This window comes from Oxyura jamaicensis, chromosome 26 (assembly GCF_011077185.1).
Source record: "Oxyura jamaicensis isolate SHBP4307 breed ruddy duck chromosome 26, BPBGC_Ojam_1.0, whole genome shotgun sequence".
NCBI classification, from domain to species: domain Eukaryota; kingdom Metazoa; phylum Chordata; class Aves; order Anseriformes; family Anatidae; genus Oxyura; species Oxyura jamaicensis.
Genome location: NC_048918.1, coordinates 6242542 through 6263541, shown reverse-complemented (window position 1 = coordinate 6263541; position 21000 = coordinate 6242542). Strand labels below are relative to the sequence as shown.

The 21000-nt window shown below is 46.1% G+C and overlaps 2 protein-coding genes across 2 annotated transcripts in view; both read left to right on the top strand.

The window, feature by feature from the left end:
• Nucleotides 1–1348: 1348 nt before the first annotated feature.
• Nucleotides 1349–19808, top strand: PTPN22 (protein tyrosine phosphatase non-receptor type 22). The gene is made up of 21 exons (XM_035346900.1): nucleotides 1349–1547; nucleotides 5434–5542; nucleotides 6361–6437; nucleotides 7360–7455; nucleotides 7870–7908; nucleotides 8378–8449; nucleotides 8539–8598; nucleotides 9008–9150; nucleotides 9632–9698; nucleotides 10567–10644; nucleotides 11233–11325; nucleotides 12777–12853; nucleotides 13691–14415; nucleotides 15279–15389; nucleotides 15537–15667; nucleotides 16202–16229; nucleotides 16636–16716; nucleotides 17031–17134; nucleotides 17773–17803; nucleotides 18527–18604; nucleotides 19450–19808. Exons 1-21 carry the CDS (start codon nucleotides 1461–1463, stop codon nucleotides 19512–19514), a joined length of 2352 nt encoding a protein of 783 aa, XP_035202791.1. The 5' UTR covers nucleotides 1349–1460; the 3' UTR covers nucleotides 19515–19808.
• A 1066-nt stretch (nucleotides 19809–20874) lies between these two features.
• Nucleotides 20875–21000, top strand: part of RSBN1 (round spermatid basic protein 1) — a 16862-nt gene continuing 16736 nt past the window's right edge. The window contains exon 1 of the mRNA XM_035347394.1: nucleotides 20875–20939. Coding sequence (XP_035203285.1) covers nucleotides 20875–20939 — 65 coding nt within the window. The remainder of the gene's footprint in view (nucleotides 20940–21000) is intronic.

Here is a 21000-nt window from a genome sequence, read left to right as displayed (position 1 = left end):
TGCACATTGTTCCAGGGGCTCTTCTAGTTGCACCTGTCCTGAGCTTGAAACCTTCCCCCTGGCTACTTGTCAGAGCCCCATGTGCTTGAGCACTCTGCTGACAGCTGCTCCTGATGTCCTCCTCTGCACAGGCAGCACTGTCTTGCTGGAAATCATGCTTGAAAGCTGGGAATACTTTCTTTTTTGGGGGAGCACAATCCTAAGAGAATGTTACACATCATAATTTAGCAGTTTCCCAGGTACCATTTTGCATCTTGTGCTGCTGAAGCACCATTGCATTTCTGAATACACCAGGGCTCTTTGCTTTGGAGTTGCTGTTGGTGCTGGAGCTGGACTGCCGCTACACCCTGTGCACAGGCAGAAGCAACGCTTCCACCTCTCCAGGCTGGAGCCAGCTGCTCTTTTTAAGTAACTTTCCTCTTCATTGCCTGTTTCTGTATCTATTTTTCCTCAATAGGGAGAGAAATAATCTAATTAGTTAGTATCCAATGCTTGTTCTTCCTGTGAAAGGGGCACAGATCTCAGCACTGGACTCTGAACCATCGTAAGGAATGCTTTTCATCAGGTGTGCCAGAGTTAAGTGATGGGGGCACCTGAAGCAGGTTTTCCATCTGAACCTGTCCATTTTGCTTCCTGGTTCCTGATCTCTTTGCTCTGCGTACCTGACAGTTATTGTCTGAATCCAGGTGACAAGAGGGAATGGTGTAAGCATGTTCCAGCGCCGTTGGGCTTCATGGAGCAAGCAAGCAGTGGTTCACTTCTGGCTGCTGATGCAAAAGGACCAGAAAGAATGAATTTGACAATGTTTTTCTTATGCCAAATTTAGGCAGTTTTACAAAGTCTGATGTTTTGCTCACAATGCTGTAAAGTGGTTTTATTTAAAGCTCTTGTAAGAATGAATAGATGATCCTGGATTGATATTCTGCAGCTGAGCTGATCCCTGGAAAGCAGGCCACAGCGTGGGCATGAGGAAAACGTGGGCATTTGCATCAACGCAGGATGAGGAAGGCTTGTGACCTGGAGCATGCTATGCCTTGGACAAGTATCTTGGCAAAGATGATCTCATCCCGTTGGCTGCTCGTGAGACTCCAGGGGATTCTCATCAGCCTGAGGAGTCGGGTGTCAGGGTACCTGGTGCTGGTCTCCAACTTCCAACCCTCTCTGTCACACAGTGCGCACAGAGGCTCGGACTCCAGGGCGGTGCTGCTCACCCTCTCCGTGGTGCACACGTGGAGCGCATGTGGTTTTAAAAGGAGGTGCTAAGGCCCAGGGCTGTGTGTTTTGTTTTGTTATTTGGCCACGATATCTGTTACGTACTAATTTCCTTTAAGACTTGTGATGAAGTCAGTAAACCACAGCCTGCAGCAAGTGCTCTCCGGGCTGGTGCTTTCCGCTATGACATACACTTGACATGTCCGTTCCTGGGTTCGGCAGGCCAGTCTCACGCTGTCTCTTGCAACATGGACCAAAGGGAAATTCTGCTGCAAAATCTGGAAAGGACCCAAAGCAAGAAGCTCAACCAAGAAGCATTTGTAGAGGAGTTTTTGGTAAGTTTGCTTAAGGCACAGTTCTGTGTTTCAATTGACTTTAAAGGGAACTGCTCAGTTGCCTCTCCCTATACAGGGACATAATTTGCATGTGATGATTAGATTTTCTATAAATTTTGCAGCAGAAAGAGATGCAGGAGTTAACTAGAGTGAAAAGAAAAAGGTTGAAAGATAGAAGAGTGATTTAATGGTTTGCATTCAAAGTAAAACTTTTTTTTTTTTTTTAAATAATTAACCAAGTACTTCCTGTTTTCTCCTTAGCGAATGCATTTGTTAAGATATGGTTTCACTTTGCCCTGATACTACAATGGGGGCATAGTAAGGAATACAGAGACAGAGCTGCTTGCTGCCTCTTCTCCTATTGCCACAGGTTACATCTGTTATGTATTTGTTCCTGTTGGGAATCTTGAGATGCTGCCTGAGATATTTTGTTTCTCTTCTTATTTCACTAGAAACCACCCATCCTACCCCCTATACCACCCTGCAGAGTAAGGGAACAGGTGTCCAGATAAATGACATGTGGCCCTGAGGTTGTTCCATGTCCCGTGGACGTCTGGCACCTTGGCCAAGGCATGAGGGAGGCAGTGACCTGAGCAGCTGTGTCGGCTGCTTCTGCAGCCTCCAGCACTCTGCCAGGTTATGTGGAAGGGCTCCAGCATCCATTTGGAATGAGTGCATGTGCTCCTATGTCTGTTAGTGCTCCTGGCTCTTCCAGGAAATAAATTTATTCTTCCTTAAAGGCAAAACTAGCAAGAATTGTTGATGGCTCCCACCTTCCCCAGTGTTCTGCAGTGTCTGTCTGGTGGAAATCTGTGCAGTGCCCCAATCTGTTAGGCCTCTGCCAACTCTTGATTTGTTTAGGTGGCAGAGGGGAAGCTTAGATTGCAGTCCACAGTCTCTCAGATAGACCTGATAGCTGGTGACAGCTACTGATATATCAGCTGGAGGAAGGCTCTCTGGGCTGCTCTGAGAAGCAAAGGCATTGATCAGCTTCAGAAGACATAGGGAAATGTAAAACTGGTGCAGCTGTAATATCTGAGATGTCTCAAACACCAGAATAATCACTGTCACCCAGCCACGCCACCAGATAGGGGCTGCATCAGGCAGCAAGCCCTAGGGAAGGCGGGGGTTACTTGGCAGTCCCCATGAGATCCAGCCTTGCTCTGCCATACCAGTGAAGACTTGCACTTCAAACGCTTGGGAAAAGCTTAGTACTTGACTTCCAGGTGTCTGGGTCAGAGGGAAGTGATTAATCTGAGCCTGCAGTAACAGTCTGTTGTTCCATGGAACAAAGCACTGTCACAAGCTGCTGAATTTCCCCCTTACTGCTGGGCTGGGGTTGTACTGTGCAATGTGAGGCAGCAGGGGTGGCGAGCCTGGGTCCACGTGCTAGTTCTAGCAGCCAAGTGTACAGCTAATTTTCTGACAAAAACAGCTTGTAGAAGTGGTCAGGGCAATGTTTCCTCTAGGCCTGGGAAGAAATCTTCCCCAAACAGCCTGAGCTACAGGCCACTTTTGGAAGTGTGAGTGCTTTAACAGACAACAGAGATGGCTCATGTTCCCCAGCTTGGTCAAAATGTTCAATGTTATTTCTCCATCCTACTGTTTCCTCTCTCTTTGCATGAACAAGAGCATGCACATACAAACTGTGGTGGTGTTACTGTAAATGACAGAGGGTTTTTCTGTTTGAGTCTCCTTTTTCTGTTCATGCAGTCTCACAGCCAGAGTTTGATCCCTGCTGATCTCACTTGCTTTGTCATATATAGTCATTTCCTGATCATTTTTATATCAGTTTATGCAGGGGTGGGAGTAAGGAGATTCAGAGCTGTAGCTATGAGAGGACTGGCCCCAGTGCTGAGTGATTCCAGCTCCTTCCATGAAAGCCTACCCCTGAAGGTGGGGTGGCACTTGAACGAGGCAGAGGGAGGATACAAACACCCGAGGAACCAGGAGGTTACAGGGATGTGCAGTCTGCAAAAAACATCCTGCTGCCTGCAGCTCCCACACCTTCTGTCACACAGTACATGCCCCATGTTCTTGATTAATAAAGACTGGACACATGGACTGTCCAAGGCCTCCTGTGCCTTCTTCCTTACTCATTCTGACCCTTTAAAAACTCCAGTTTAATACTAAAAAACAGTGACTTACTTAGAACTGAACCTGTATTTCTGTGCACAGAAATACCGTGGAAATGAGATGTACATTGCTGTTTATACCTCTCACCTGCAGTATTCCGCATGGGCAGCATGGCTTGATCAAACAAGCAGAGCTACAGAGCCCTTCATTGCCTGACGCGGCCTTATGGCAAATATCATTGTTCTGCAGCTTCACGCACGCGGGCCCTGCAGGGTGTCGCATCCTGGCAGTTGCTCGTCCAGAGCAGGCAAGGAGCTCTGCAACTCTCCCACAGCTGCTTAATGTTTATGGCAGTCAGGACAGAGGACAGGATCCCCAAAACTGGGTGGGAGGTTTTGGGAGAACTGGAATACAAGCGTGTGTGAGCCGCAATGCAAAGGTCACTGGCAGGCTGACCCCTGAGGTGGTGTATGTTGAGCATCCAAAAATCAGTGTCCTGAACTCCCACCATTCCTGCTCATGTGCTGTTGTGTTAGAGCTCACTGCCTCCAATGCACTGAGATGGTGTTGCCTGCACCATCAGCAAGGCACGGCCATCTCCACAGCACCAACCATTTGACCACTGAGCTATTTTGGCTCAGCAACCCTGAGACCAGCATGTTTTTCCTCTGCTATATGGGCAGAGCAGCTGAACCACTGTTTCCACTTCCTGTTAAAATTCACGTGGGTGACCATGAAATATGTGCAAGGCACAAGACGTTCCATCACCTTGCAGCTCAGGTGTGCCAATGGTCCCTTCCCTCTGCTTCTCACCCCTGTATAGCTTTCTTTTGTAAAGGCACAGGGTGCTGAGGGTTTTCCTTTGTTAGCCCAGTTCTCTGGACTGCAACAACAATGTCCAAGGGAAGGTCTGTTATGGCGTGGCTCCAGGGTGGTAGAAAGTGAGAGACTTGCCCTCTGGAGTGTCAAACCATAGAGATAGCAATTAGAGAAACGGCCTTTTGTTTTAAATCAAAACCACCCCTTGTTGGTAAGAAAAGTGGCCAGGTAGACAATAAATTATGAAAGAAAGAATACAGCAAGAATGGTACTTTCAAAGTCAATGGTCATTCACAGTGTTTATTACTTAGGGGCTGATGTCAATGAAATAAAATTCTACACTTTACAAGGAAAAATATGCTTGAACACTCCAAGAGTGCAGCAGCTTTACCCTGGAAATGAAAGAGACTAGAGATTCATATTTCTGTGGGTCTCTTCTAGGACTCCTTCTCCTCCTTTCTTTCTCACCAGCATATATAACTACTTTGCTCTGATTTCTCATGCCCTTTTTAATTCAGCATTGCTGTTTGCAGCCACAGATAGGAGCATCTTTAATAAAGCGAGAAAAATCAATTAATTAATGTCCCTTCTGATGTCATTTATTAGAGGTCTTTTAATATTATTAATCCTCTTATCTGGGTGCCATTTATACTGAGAAAGATTCCCTTGTCTCATCTGCTCATGAGGGTGATGCTTTACATGCTATATAAATGCATCATCTCACTTCAGAAGCCTACATGCCTGAGCCTCTTGTGGGTACTGCCTCGGCACATGCTTTCCATTCTTCAGAAGTCTGTGCTGAAGCTCTTAGGTGGCTTCTGTCTCTATTCTTGCTCTGAGTACCTTGAGAAAAGCCACTCAGGAAAGAATTAATGGTGCAGATCTTACTTTGTGGTGGTAAGCCTGACCCCTAGAGACTTTCACACGTGCTCTCTAGTAGCGTGTTGTATGTAGCACATCTGCTGTAACTTGTTCCATTCTTCTATCACAGAAGCTGAAAAGGCAGTCAACAAAATACAGATCGGATAAAATCTACCCTACAGCAGCATCTGAGCACCCAGAGAACATCAAGAAGAACAGATACAAAGACATCTTACCCTGTAGGTTGGAAATGGCAAATGTTGCTATTCAGCCTTTCTTTTTTTGCTAGCTTGACTTTGCCCTCTTCCTTCAGTATCTGCCCGCATAATTGCTTGCATGTGAACATATCACTGGCTGTCTCCTGGCCTTGAATTCAGCTGCTCAGATTTAAGGCTTTGTTTCTGACTGTTTCAAAGCATGCTCTGGAAGACTTTGGCATATATTTCCTAGAGAATGAAGAATGTCAATTCAGTAGGAAACACATCCTCTACTGATAATCCTTGCAAGCTTTCTGGGTGGCATTGCAACCAAGACCTTGTAGGGGATGGCTTTGGACAAGGACATCTCCATGGTGTACAAAGCAGGCCACAGGCAGGAACTGCTGTGGTTTGTCATTGCTTGGTGCTGGAATCGCCAAAGCAAATTCTGTCCTGGGGTCAGAGCAGACTGTCCCTCCCATCCATTCTGTCTTGGAAAGAAACCTAACCCCACAGATCTCAGTAAGACCAAGTGCAGGGCAATTCTAGGTTTGGCTTGCTCCGTAGTAAAGGAGGACAGTCTTGCCCCATGGTAGTGGCAGCAGCTGCAGCTCTTGCTGGCTCTGAAGGAGAGCGTGCTGGTCTGCTGCAGTACGCAGGCAGTGGCAGCTCTGCGCAGGGCTTTTGTCAGTGCTGGAGGAGGCTCTGGCTGCTTGCATAGCCACTGGTCGGCTCTGGAGAAGAGCTCTCTGATGCATGTGCTCCTCCAAGGCCCCTCATGCTGCAGCCTGAGGGGCCCAACTGCCAAGAGGGACAAACGCTAACTGTTGCTGCTGCTTCTCCTGCTTTTGTGCCTGCAGTTGACCACAGCAGAGTGGAGCTGTCGCTGATCACATCGGATGCAGATTCTCATTACATCAATGCCAACTTCATCAAGGTATTGCTTCTTTCATCGTGTTTTGCAGTGCAATGGTGTTTGCAGCAGCTGCTAGAGCTGCCCGGTTTACTTGTGCCTGGAGGAGCAGGCCCTGTGCCTGTGGCAGTTTCTGTGCTGTTAATGAAGATAGCTGACCTACAGAAGCTGCACGCCGTCAGCAAGCCCCTCAGAACACCTCCTGCAGTACAGAGGCACCAGCCAGCAGAGCAGGGGTGACACGTGTGCTGGAACTGGGGGTGGAACAGCTTGTGGCTTGCAGCCCCCGCTTCCTGCCTCTGCTGGGCAATGGTGCAAAATTGCCCGTGGCCAGAGTCGCCCTGCCTCAAACCAGCAGGCAGGCAGGAAGCCTTGCACGGCAGCGCTGCTGAGACCAACTGCAGCAGCGAGCAACGGGGCAGGTCACTGTGGGCTCAGCGACAATTTAGTGGCTCCATGGAGTTGGGACTCGCTGGACCCTGAACCCTTCTCTGATAGATGGAAGATTTCCTTCGCTCTCCACCGCTGTGAGTGAGGGCTCTGTGCAACGTGTCTGAAGTGGACAGACCTTCACAGGGGATCACAGTTCTCTTTGGCCAGCGGCCACAGGAGTGCCAGGCTGCACTCTGCAGAGTGGGGTCAGCCGTCAGGCTCTCCCTGAGCCTGTAGGCTCTCCCAAACGCACTACAAGGCAGGGGGATCCCTGGGAGCAGATCTTGCCTCAAGCCCAGCTCCCTGGCTTTGCCTTTGGCTTTGAGAAGTATTCACGCTTTGGTTTCTGGTTACTTTTTTAATTTATGTGCCTAAAATTTAACTATATAAAAGCCCTCCTAAGTCCTTATTGGGCTCATTGGGTAGAATTAGTATTCAGAAAGAGGGAAGATTTTTATTTCCTTTAGGGAACCATGCAAGTGTGACTACGTATCTGATTTGAATGCTGTTTTAGGGCGTCTATGGGCCAAGAGCATACATTGCAACCCAGGGTCCTCTCTCCACTACTGTCATTGACTTCTGGAGGATGATTTGGGAGTATGAAGTCCTGGTAAGGTGCAGATTTGTATGTCTTGTTGTTGCTTGTTTTGTTTTAATAAAGAAAAGTTGTCTGTAAAACCAGCTAGAACTCCATTGTGGCTAAAGAGACAGCGGTAGTATCTGGGTGGTACTCAGATGTTCTGTGTGACCTGCATCCTTCCTGTGAGCCTTTCCCTCACATATGCTGAGACATGACCGCTGCTTGTGGCTCTCTGCTTTTGGGCACCAAGGGGGGAAGGTCCTCGCACCTGGGCTGTGGAAGATGTCCTGGGTTTGATTTGCATAATACTGTGGGGCTCTGGGGAAGACAGACCAAGTAACTTCCTCATTGCTGATAAATATCCCCAAATGATAAGTTTGATTTTTCTTCCCGGATAAGAAACTTGCCTCCAGGCTTCTCTAGCAAACCTTGTTTTTTTTGCAGATCGTGATCATGGCTTGTATGGAGTTTGAAATGGGAAAGGTGAGTACATATCAGAGATTGCCCTGCCATGACAGTGACAGGGAAGGGTGGAGAGATGCAGATTTTTATTAAATCTCATTAGGGACAGTGAGTTTCTATTTGATACAAACTGTTTCTTGAGTCTCCTGCAGCAAATTCTTAAACCATTTCTGGTAGCGTAACTGGCCTCTTTAGGAGGGGAGCCAGACCCAAACACCCTGGCATCCGTCGTTGTCCCCCTTGCCACAAAGACCGGTGCAAAACTGCACCCAGAGACATGGTGCTGGCAGCCAGGAATGAGCACAGGTCACCTGCGGCTGAGAGCGTCACCAGCCCCAGTCCTGCCCCGATGACTCGAGGGAAAGAAAGGGTAGAGACTGGTCAGCAGCAGGAGTTGGGCCTCCTGGCATGAGATTTGCCAGGCAAAGACAGACAGGAGATGCTGCAGGCAGGCAGCAGGGAATAACCAGACATCTGCTTCTTGCAACAGAAAAAATGTGAGCGGTACTGGGCAGACCTGGGTGACTCCTCCCTGCAGTGTGGGCCCTTCTCCATTGCCTGTGTGAGTATAGGTGTCATTAACACCACATCACGTGCACTGGAAACTATTGTCATCTGCAGAAAAAATGACCCTAATTTATTTTTCTGCAGGAAGCTGAAGAAAAGAAAAATGAATATGTGATCAGGACTTTAAAAGTGACCCTGAATGAAGTAAGTAGGAAAGGCAGAGGCAGGAAGAGAATCTTGGTTAGGTTTGTTATATCAGTATTAAAATATGGTGCATTTTGGAGAAAATTTTACACTCCTCAGAATGCTATTTTGGATTCAGAAGTAGCTGAAGGAATTAAGAAAGTAAAAAAAATAATTAACTCAAAGTTCAGTTTCTGAAGCTGTTTATTAGTTGTGGCAAATTAGATCCTGGGTAAGCGAGGTAATATCAAGAACATCAAAAAGTGCCAAGGTGTCCTTCGCAGCAAGAACAGCCACAAAGTGCACTGCTAACCTGCAGCCTTTGCCTACCAACACAGCAGGGAATTAGAGATGTCTGTAGCACATCAGCTTGTGCTTGCTGCACTGACAGTTAATTCGGTCTCCTGTCAGCATTTTTCTCCTCTTGCAGGAAATCCGCACTGTCCACCAATTCCACTATCAAAATTGGCCAGACCATGATGTTCCCTCTTCCATTGACCCCATTCTCGAGCTCATCAGTGAGGTTCGCTGCTACCAGCCAGATGACAGCATTCCCATCTGCATCCACTGCAGGTAGGTGAGAGCTCCCGGCTCCTCCCTGCCTTCCCCACACTTGCTGAGCGCCCATGGGGGTGGGTGGCACAGCCCGTGCAGGACTGGAGTCTCCATCCTCTCCTAGGAAGTCCTGAAGACAAATGTGTCCTCTGAGCCACTGGTACGGCTGGAGAGCAGGAGAGGAGATAGGTGACAGCAGGCCAGTGATAGCTGCTACAGCTGAGACCAAGAACAGTGTGCAGTCCTGGTCACCACAGGAGGAGGATGTAGGAGGCCTAGGAGTTGTGCCTTCTAGCCTTCAGCAGAGCAGTTGTCAGGTGGAAGTTTATGTGCAGCCAGGTGGAGCTGCTACCACGAGTGGGAGGGCCATTGTGTGAGTCTGCACTGTCCAAGGTGTGGGAGATGCAAGGCTGTGGGTTTTTAGAAATATTCTTGTTGGAGAATACAGCATGGCCACCGCTAGCCTCTACTAGCAACCCTGCTGTGACTCTCATTGCAGTGCTGGCTGTGGGAGAACAGGAGTCATCTGTGCAATCGACTACACCTGGAAGCTGCTGAAGGACGGAGTAGGTGTCAGTCCCGCCACGCATGCTCAAACAGCGTGTGTGTAGCACCGTGCGATTCCCTGTCTCTCTCCCTCACCTTCTTCCTCCTCTTACTCCCAGCTCTACCTCTCTCTCACTGCACGCAGGTGTATTTCAGATAATAACTGTGAATGAAAACTCCCTGTAGCCCAACTGGCCAAACTGCTGATACCTGACAGCCAGTTTGTGTTGCTTCTCTGTTCGGGCTCTGTACCACCCGTGCACTGCCTGTTGTTGGTGCTGCACTCCCTCCTCTCTGCATCCTGGTGCAAATAGCCCCGATGCAGCCTGGGGTGTGCAGACAGGCTGGAGACCTCCCTGCTCTCTCTCCTCCCTGTCTTGCTCTTAAGATCACTGGGCTAACCTTGGTACTGGCCTTCAGTCTTCAATACAAGTTTACTGCCTATGTTTGTCTCTCCACACTGTAGTATCAGAAATCCAATGTTTTCAAGTTAACACCTTGCTTTACTCTGACTCGTCATTAAAAATGTGTTTGTATGTTTTAACAGTAAGTAATCCCTGGACTTGTGCCAGATTGCTGAGATTCTGAAAAGTGGTTATTTCCTGTATCACAGTAATGCTGAATCCCCTGATCCATGAAATCAGTATCTTGTCCTTCATAATATTCCCAGCTGTTACCAATGTTATAAAAAATGGCATTTTATTGGAGTGCAAGGCAGGAGGGAGGAGGCAAGACTGTTCATAAAGGTGGCTTGATAAGCAGGTCCTTTGTTAAAGACTCTTGCAGTAGCAGGTCTGAATTTGGGACACCGTTCTAAACTGCATCACAACGTGGAAGCTCCTTGGAATAACCTGCCTTTAATTTTTAATATCTTCCCTTTCTTGCAAGATTGTTCCAGTGAACTTCAGTATTTTTAGTCTGATCCAGGAGATGCGCACACAAAGGCCTTCAATAGTGCAGACCAAGGTATGCTCAGGAAATTATAACAACTGGTATTGTTAATATTTCTGTTAATACTTATTGTTAATACTTCTTAATGTTCAGTACTGTTAACTCAGTACTGAAACATCAACAGTTCCTCAGGAGGGCTTGCAGTAAGGAAGAACAAAATGGTTGCACTGCTGGGAACTAGACGTGTAGATGTTCTGTAAGGTCCCTTTTCTGAGCAGAAGAATCATTTCGCAGAAATGAATTTCTGACCATTTCCTTGTAGACAGCTGGAATAGCTTAGTGCTTGCAGACTCACTTACTGAATGCTTATGCTGTGAAACAAGTGTCTATCCAGGAAATAAAGCGAGAAGTCTTCTCGGCTGAGACAGAATGAAGAGGAAGCTTAGTGCAGAACAATGTTGTTTGTGCAGCTGACAACAAAACAAATACTTCAGTCTCAACCCTTTGGAAATTACAGCTTCTACGTCTGATAACATATCCTGTCTACAGACCACAAAGTGGCAGCTTCTATAAGGGGGCTGATGTTTGATTTGCGTAAGAGATGACCATTTACAAGCAATGTGATGCTGGCTCTCATGTATGTTTTATTTGTCCGTGATGCAGGAGCAGTACAAGCTGGTTTATGATGCTGTCATTGAACTCTTCAAAAGGCAGATTAAAGCACTTGATGCCCAGGAAGATTCTGCTGCTTCACAGGTAAAAGTCACCAGGATAAACATACTGCCTCTTGCAGGCTCAGGCACACCAGCTTTAACCTAGATTCCTACTGCAGAGATTTCCTCTGTAGACCTGGAATGAATCACCATTATGCCCTATTTATTCATAATTGCATTATAACAGAAGCCTCCAATTTATGGAGGTGCTTGTGTGGCCCTAAGTATCTTACCTGCTATTTCATTAATACAAATACATTAATTCATTTCTATATACTCTGCAAGGAAGTGTATTAAAGTTACAGAGACAGGGCCCCAGCCCGAACTGAGACTCTTTTCAAGTTAACCATGAGAATCCAGCTGTTTCCTTGATCACACAACATTTACCACAAGAGTTGGCCTCAAGTGAGAGCTAAACTTTCTTCTGTCTCAAAACCATTATATACTTTTATCACTGTTTAATGTAAGGAGTGAATAGAATATTTTCAACCTTCTCCAGCAGTGGCTGATTTTCACGTGGATGTGCTCATGAAACTTGGTTTCATGGAGTGCTTGCAAGCAACTGAGTGAGATAATTAGCGTCACAGACTGTCTGTGGGGGAGAGTAGGCTAAAACATCTTGTGAAAACCCATGTCAAAGTCTTTCAAATCTCATACACCTTTGAGGAAGAACAACATATTCCTGGTATAAAGTTACATAAACAGGAACATCTGAAACATCCACAGTTAATCGTTTCTTTGTTCTCCTTATTCTTCTCTGACTGCTGGCATGAACGCTGCCTTCTACGCTGCATGTGTAGCTGTTTGCAATCTTGCTGAAGTAAACAGATAGCCATTCTTAAGGCTTACAAGTTAGATAATTTTTTCAGAAGCTTTTTTGTAAAGAATGGGGAGCAGGATCCTGCAATGGGACTCTGCCTCAGTTTTACCATAGTATTCGCCAGAGATCAGTGAGAAAATAGCTGGAAAGTGCCTTTGTATGTGTTGTGGATAGTCTGTAAGCAAAGGAGATGCAAGACTAGAATGACACAAAATGCAGAAAACAGTTCAAATCCGGATGTGGTTTTGTAGCTCCTGGCCAAACCCCTTGCTAAACCTCACTGCCCTTTGAAAGCACCTCACAGAGCAAGGGGGATGGTCGTGCAACAAAGTGTCAAAAATGAAACCAGTGCCTGCACAGCCACGCTGAACGTCCGAACAGGGTCCTAAAGTCAGAGCTCTCTGCTTAGGCAGTTTTGCAGGTGTTTGGCACAGCTGGGCTCTCATTTGGCCGTATGTTATTTCAGAAAGGTGTGAACAGAAAGAGCAGTTCAGGAGGGTCTGGTTACCTCAGTTTTCAGCTCCAAACTGGTGTTTTTAAGTTGGTGTCTGTCATTCCCAAACTCCATTAATAATTAAAAGTAGTTGGCATAAATTCCATCTCCTGAAATAGCATGTTTGTGTTCTTTGCATTCTTCTTCCTTACTCTTGTTTACTGACCTTTTTTTTCACTAGATTCAAACCAGGCATCCTGTACCCAAGCCGCTTCTGACTTCAGTGGAAGATATTTATACTCTGAGTTTACTAACCTGGTAAGGTCACAGCACAAGTATCCTGTGGGCAAGTATTTTCAGTTACCCATGTTATTTCAGGAATACATGAAATGCGTATTTTGTTTAAATCTTGCATTTCAATTGTCAGCAATCTCTACAGCCTCCCTTGAGTCCCACTTTGTCTCTCACATTTGTTCCTAATGTAATTCGTGCTCTTCTTACTGATGTGTCTCTGAGACTGAGTCTTAGCCTCTTCCCTGCATGACAATACCTGTCCTCCTCTTTTCCCCTTCCGTCTGTTTCAAGTTGTACTTAGAGTGTTTCACATACAAAAAATTAAAACACATCCAGGGCAGCATAAAAAAAGGCTAATGAACGTGGAGATGAAACACTCCTGTGCTGGTTCATCTCTGTGCTCTACCTAGAGCCATGCACCCTGCAGGGTGTTCCTAGCCGGTGCCCATCCTTCCCCTGCATTTGCCACACAAGTGCCTCCTGCCTAGGAATGGGGAGCCTGAGGACCCCAGCTTCCAGACTACAGGCAGCTTCAAAGGGTGATGAGACCCTTCTGTGGACATGTTTTGGTTTTCATGCGTGCACTTTCTGTAAATAATTTTATTTTTGAAGATAGCCTGCACTGAAGCAGTCATTTACCTGTGTAAAGGGGCTTCCTCTGTTCATCATTAAATGGTGTCCAAATAGCGCACCAGGGTGCACAGTCCTTTACCATGTTCATTGCTTGAGGCTAAACCAGGCTCTGCAATCTGGGGAATGTACCTGCTCTTAGGGACAATGTTGTGGGGCCTTGTTAATAGGCTAACAGAGATTTCTAAGTACTTGACATCTCTGACTTCATGCTGCTGTGCTTTATTGCAGCTCAGGGCAAGAGGACCAGAATGTGCATCAACATTTTTCTCCAGCGGTACAAAACGAAGCATCACTGATATCCTCGTCTGCCAAAGGACAGCACGGCAGCTTTGGGGGTAGAGGCCTTCCCATCAGACAGGCCAACTCCTTTGGCACTCTGAACTTCAGCAACAGCAGAAATGCAGCTGCTGCCGAGATGTGGGGCACAAGGGAAGCTCTCCAGAAACACCACAGTTTGGAGTTCAGCAGCAGGTCCTCTGGGCAGCTGCTTGTGGACCTGGAGCTGCAGAGAGCAGGCAGGAAAGGGGCTCATGGTAAAGCACCTCTGACACGTACCACATCAACCCCCTTTGTGCTGGAGCAGCAGGGAGAAACCTGGGCTTGTGATGGAGGGGATGTGAAGCCCATTTTCAGTTCTCGGTCACCAAATGCCTGTTACTCAAGCTTCCAGGAAAAACAGCAGGATGGATTTTCCCCTGTTGAGCTGAACCACTCAAGCCGAGTAGCAGAAGCCCCCCCAGGCCACAGGAACTGTGGGCAATGTCCTTACTGTTACTTCTGTTCGGCGGAAGACCCCTACTTCTCTTCGCTCTCACCAGATGACCCACTATCCACGGTGCTGGCAGTGGGGCAGGACACACAAGGCCCTCCTTGCGTGGTGGCCAGCTCCACACCGCCCAGGCCTGCATCCCACCACATTCACCACCCAAGTGCCGGGAGGACGTCCTCACTGAGTGAGTGCTGCTGTGGGGGTCGGGAGCTGGCGGGGGTGGCGAGTGCAGTCCTTCGGCGTCCAGCAGGGCTCTCGCTGCCCTTGAGCCTCCTGCCGGAGACCAGCTGGGGAGGGCCTCGTGCAGTTTCATCCCACCTTACATATTTCCTGTAAAAACAGACAATGCTTTTAGAACAGCATGATTCTGAGGTTCAGATTATACTACTGTGTCACCTTGGTACAGTTCTCACGGGGAGGCAAGGACTGATGCTGATTAATTCTTAGAGCAGGGCAATCCAAGCAGAAAGCTCCCAGAAATAGTTTTCTTTGAGGAACCAAGGCCAAAAACCACTCCTATCTGACAAGAGCCATGCTGGCATCCCCTTGAGACTGAGAGAACCACGACTTCAGTGTTAGTGTCTGCCTAGATCTGTCACCTTAAAATCACCTTCCCAGTCAGGGTCTGGTCTGGTCAGGCATTTCTCTGTCTGCACCTTTGGCACTGCTCACCTCTGTCCTGCTCAGGCCTGTCAGGATGTGGTGTCATGAATGTTATCCTTATCTAGATGCTAGAGATTTTGGGAACATCACAGGAGATGCGTACAAACCAAGCTGCAGTGGTACTACCAGCTGAGGGATTGTCTGTGTGCTGGGGTACACAAGTAATCTTCCCCAGTGCATTAGGGGGTTCTTGTTAATGCTGCTGGCAGTGTGTGCCTGGGGCATGTATCCAGCAGCAGACGAGTTGGTGCTGAGGACTGGCTGGATTTTAGGTACAGTTTACATATGTTTACCATAATCTCTGGTGTGCAGCTGGGTTGCAGCAGTCAGTTCTCAGTGTCTTTGCAGATGTCTGTAGTTCTCGTGTTGTGTTGTGCCATGCAGGTAATTTGACCACATCTTGTCAATTAGACATCCTGCCCCAGCCAGATGATGATGATCCTCCGCCCCTGCCTGAGCGAACCCCTGAGTCCTTCATTGTGGCTAGTGAATCGGGTAAGTGCATTTAACAGAGCAGTGACTGACACCTGCTACGAGGACCCCCACCCTCACACCTTTCTGTGGGATCACAGTACATGGCAGTGCCTTTGCTCTGGCTGCCTGGGATGAGAAATGACCTCTCTTGTGCTTTATTGTTTCTAGGAGAATTTCCCCTAGCCACTTCTGATTTTCAGCTTCCAGCCAGAAATAAAAATATTGGAACCTCTTTGGAGTGGAGTGGTGAGTCTCACTCAGATGTGTTTAATGACACAGTGAGACTGAGACCATGTAAGGTAAATAAAAGACTTTTTATCTCTTCTCATTGTACTAATTTCCTTATCATGTTTCCTTCTGTGAGAAAGACCCTAGTTTTTGTGGTCTATACTTTCCATAAATTATTTCAGGGTTCAGGACTGGAAGGAAGGTATGGTCTCAGTAAGGATCCTCCTTATAAACATTAGTTTGCTCCAAACTTTATTTCTTTTGTCCTAAATCCCATACAAGGTAGTAAAAATATCATCCCTATTTTAGAGAAAGATAACGAAGACAGGAAGTTAGTGATCCACTGAGGTTCACAACACTCTGTGGGACAGACAAGAGCAGAACAAAATTTAGGCATCTTTTGATCATCCCATAGGTGACTTAGGGCTTTGTAAAGTGAAACAATACGGTGTAAGTCTGTTTTCCATTACATGAGCATGGAGGTGTGTGGGGGAGGGTGTTTGCATGTAACATCATTTCCTCATCCTCTAAGGCTTTCTTGAGTGCAAAAGAACCACATTTAGTTATGTGGAATTTCAAATACTTTCCTTGTTTTTTGTTTCCAGAGTATGAAGCTTCGGAGCTCACGATCAGGTAAAGGTCTGATGTTGAGATAAACTTTCTTTCAACATAGGGTCTGCTTTTAACCAAACTTGCTTTTATTTTTCCAGATTTAATGAGTGTCTCTAGGATCTTTGCTCAGTCCAACAGAAATCTTGTGTTGCTAAATACTTCTGCAACTAAATAGATATAAACAGTTCTGCAACCAAATGAACTGGTAGTTTAATGTTTCCTAACCGGTCACTACACCACTCTGTATATCTTTATGATGATTTTCCCTGCAGTCTGCTCAGGCTAAGGTTTGTCACATCCTTTTACGGTGTGTTGTTTCCTTTGAGACAATGGAGACGTGCAGGTTAGAGTGCTGTGGCCCTCTTGGTGAACAGATATATATGTTTTTAAAGGCAGTTATCCAAACCTTCTGTCTTTGCTTTCTCAGAGACAAACCGGGATCGCTCTAACTCTCCTCCCCCGCTTCCTGAAAGAACCCCAGAGTCATTTGTTCTTGCTGATACAGCAAGTAAGTAACAAGTTATTTTCTCAACACTTAACTGAGATTTTATACTTACACCTAAGCCTGTAGATATCTGAGGTGATAGTGGCCCACCTATTCAAAATATTATCAATGGACTTAACTGTAGGAGAGTTCAGCAGTCAGGTAAGTAAATAAGTCAGGTTCTTTTTTACCTAAAGAAGTAAATGTAATCAGGGAACGCGTTGGAAATTTCTGCAGTTGCTGTATTAGAGGAAACAATAAGCAGCAACAAAGCACTTAGAATAAAAGCAAGAGGATTCATTAATCACCACTGGAAATGTTCTGATATATGTTCCCAGGTATGCAGCCTGCTCCAAGAAATTCTACTAGTTCTCTGGGTTTGAGGAACAATGCTTCTGAAGCATCATCAAAAGAGCCTGTTAAATGCTTTAGGAGAAGCAAGGTAAAAAATAAATTTAAAAAATCACATAAAAGTTATAGAAAAACAAGAGGGTGGAATCATTCTGGCTATAGCTATTGTTACTTTCTTACTGCTAACCTTGAGAAAGTAACATGCTTTGAGACCATTCTCTTCTATTTTGGGCACAGAAACAAGGCTAGTAAAAATATTCTCTTGTAGAACTGTAGACAGAACCAGCGTGCAGTAGGAACACAGTCATGCCTATGTGAATGTTTATGCCTCAGCACTCTGTTCACCCGAAGTGCTAATTCCTCTTGGAAAAATTTGCTTGAGTGGAGTCTAAATTCCCATGTAGGACAGATTCTGTTAATCACTGTGGCTCTAGTTAATTATGCTCATAATCAATTGTACTTTGGGATGTTATGGTTGAACAGAAAAGGAAAGGAAAACAGCAGGAAAACAGCAAGAATAATAAAAACTGGGGACTTTACTGTTAGTTAGAAAAAAGCCAGAGACAATGTGAAAGGCAGAAATCTGAAGTTCTGTCTCAGATGCTAGACACAATGATTTTTATGAGATGTGATATATATATATTTATCAGTTAAATTTATCATAGTAGCTGCTACAATTGCTTGCTACATTTTTTCCAACAAGCTTCTACTTTTTTTTTTTTTTTGCAGAGTTTGAAAATACTGAAAAACGTGAGAAAAAGTAAGTCTTTCAGACTAATGTGCATCTTCCTGATGGCTTTAAGCAAATATATAAAGATATAACTGGAATTTTTCAAGCACCTGAACTTGTCAAATGTCAAACTCCCTGCATATCTGCTTACTTTGGCATAGAATATTTACAACTGCACTTGCTAGTTGAGTGCCATCTCATCTGGACAGTAATAGTGCTTCTAGGAGTAGCATAATGATGCTGCAGTGCCCTTTGGTTACCTCAGGGGCAGTTCCAGTGTATACAAATTACAAATTCTTCAGGTCATTCAAACCAGTGGAACAAATACTTTCAAAATGGGGGAAAGTGGTGCTGTGGGGAATATGATCAACTTGATCCCCATCCTGGATTCTGCTCTATTTGGAGCCAAAAGAATGAGTTTCTCATTAAGTTCCCTTTGATCTAAAATTAAATGGTTATCTTGAAAATAGGACTGCTAAAAACTGTTTAAAGCACTTCTGAGTCAACATTTTCCCAGTGGATTGTATTGCAGTAGTACATTAACTCCCCACTATGAGCAAATAATGTTGTTAAAACTGTGTGGCTTTCAAGCTCTGACAGTGTGGAAAGTACTTATCTTCATCTTATGCTGAAATAACATCTGTGCCAAGTGTGGTTGTACATGTGGAAGTATGTTTTCCAATGGATGTGTAGAAACCTAGTTTTTCAGGGAATTACGATGGTCACTGTGCCAGTATAATTTTGTAATTCCAGGCATCTGTAGTCCATCTTCACTGACAAAACCATCAGAATCTGCCCCATCAAACCATCTGAGCTCTTTCCTTAATTTTGGTATGTTCTTCTCTTTGCATTTTGGAATAGGAGGTACCCGTTTTTTGAAAGTCTAAGTGCAGGTACCAGGCTGAATGTTAACTCTCAAATGAGGTGGTACCCCAAAATAGCATGAAACTGTTTTAAACTAATTTAATGTACCTGCATCCTGTCTGTACTTCTAAACACTCTTCATCTGTTATTGCAGCAATTATCTAACATTCTATCTGTAGAACATGCACCAGAAATACATCTTTGGATTTGTGCAAAACTGTGCTGAGATCTCATTGCAAAATTACAAATAATACTTATGACTTTTAAACATTTATGGCTTTATTCATGATCTGTTTAAGGAACAGGAAGGGTGGAAAACACAGCCCCCGAAACCTGTTCTGAAAAATATTTTTCAGTGTATGAGAGGCCTTAGCCTTTATGTAGCAGCAGAGACAGCAGAAGACAAATACAAAGCTGTACCATTTCCATTAGGCTGCTGTCTAATGTTGTATAATATGGTGGAGGAGAAACGCTGTTTTCAATTTTAAATTCTTCTACTTTAGAGAAGTCTTCTGTCAGACTAGGCATAAAATCTAATTATATTCTTGATATTCATGTTGTAATGGGAGTAGGTGTGGATATGTATGATAGACTGTATTCATATAGTTTTTGCACCAGTTGACTTACAACTATGGACTGTTGCTTCAAGTTGACTGTATCTTAAATTTTGGGAAAGCTGAAAGTATTTTCAAATACCATATTATTTTAGGGAATTAATGTAATGTAATTTTAGGGAATTACATGATCAACAGCTATAACATACTGAATTTGCACTAAAACAACAACAACAACAACACACAATTTCTTTCCAGGCTTTGCAAGTCGATTTTCAAAACCAAAAGGACCAAGAAATCCACCACCGGCATGGAATATTTAGATAAATTTTACAGATTTGGTGTTACAGATTTGTACCTTCTGATATGCCTTGAGTGCTCATCCCAGTAAGGTTTCCATCAAATTAAATACATCAAAAGGTGCTGCATGATATATTGCAGATGAGGCACTACTTGCACATTCTTCACAAACTAAAGTTTTAAGGTAAAGAAGAACAGGTAAATATGAGCAGCTAGGCACTTTCAGTTAATTTATAACAGGATGGAAATTAAAACTGGGAATAGATATTTTATACTAAATAGTGACATTTATATTGTGTTTTGGAACCTATTCACTTCAAAATTATGTATTTAAGCTTTCTGAAACAAAACACTGTACATTGGGAATAGATTCCAGTGACGACTGTTGAATGAAGGGAAGACCAGTTTGGTCCAAGTGCAGACCAGACCAAATCAAAACTAGGAGCTGGAGATCCTGCCAACATAGCACCTGTGTAACTGCAATCACATGCAGTTTTATTGTCATCACACACCTGCATTTCCTTATACCTTTACATTAGTTGAATGGAGAATTAGCATCTCAAAATTTAGGAATAATTTATCTTTAAGTTAATTAATGTTTTCTTTTTCCATCTGAGCCGATCAGATGCTGATGGGTCATACAGCAACTAAGCTCGTGTAAAAAGCTGCAGAATTAGCTGACCCGACCATCCTCACTGTATGAACAAACCAAAAAAATGCAGCAAGGGAAGTACTGATGCCTCCAAGGCAATGCTGTGTGTAAGGACGCGTGACCCCTCAGCACACCGTGTGTAAGGACGTGTGACCCCTCAGCACACACGCGGCCCGTGTGACGCGGCGGGCGGCATTTCTGGACCGATCAGTGCGGCTCCCTCGTACTGTCCCTGGGGCCCGAGACGGCTGCGACCCGGGTGGGGCCCGGCTGGCTTCAAGCGGCCCCGCGCACCGCCGCCCCCCGGTTTGACTTGTTGTACAACGCGGGCGCTCGGACAGCCGCATCCAAGTCAGGGACCGCGCAACCGCGGAGCGCGCTGTGACGCGCTGCACAACCCAATAAAGCGTATTTCTGTGCCGCCTAACACGAGCCGTGCGAACCGAGTTTATTTACGGGCCTGACGGGCCCCGCCGCGCTCCGCCATGCCCGAGGCGCGGCCCCGACCCTCCCGCCGCCCGTTGCGGCCGTTGGCTCGGCGGGGGGCACGTGCCCGGCCGCCGAGCCGCCCTTCTCGGCCGGCCGAGCCGCGGTCCACGCCTGCGCGTGCGGGCGGACTACGGTTCCCGGCACGCAGCCGCGAACTACAGCTCCCAGGAGGCGCCGCGCGGCGCCTGCGCGGTGCCCACTGGCGCTCGGGCCATTTAAATGTGTGTGAGGGAGACTGTGAAATGGCCGCGCAGGTCGCCGCGGTGCGCGCCGTGTCCCGGGCCGCGGAGGAGCCGCCCCCACTCCCGTCGGGGGACCGGCCCGGCCGGCCGCGCGGCGCAGGGCGGCGGCGGCGGGGCCCTCCCGGC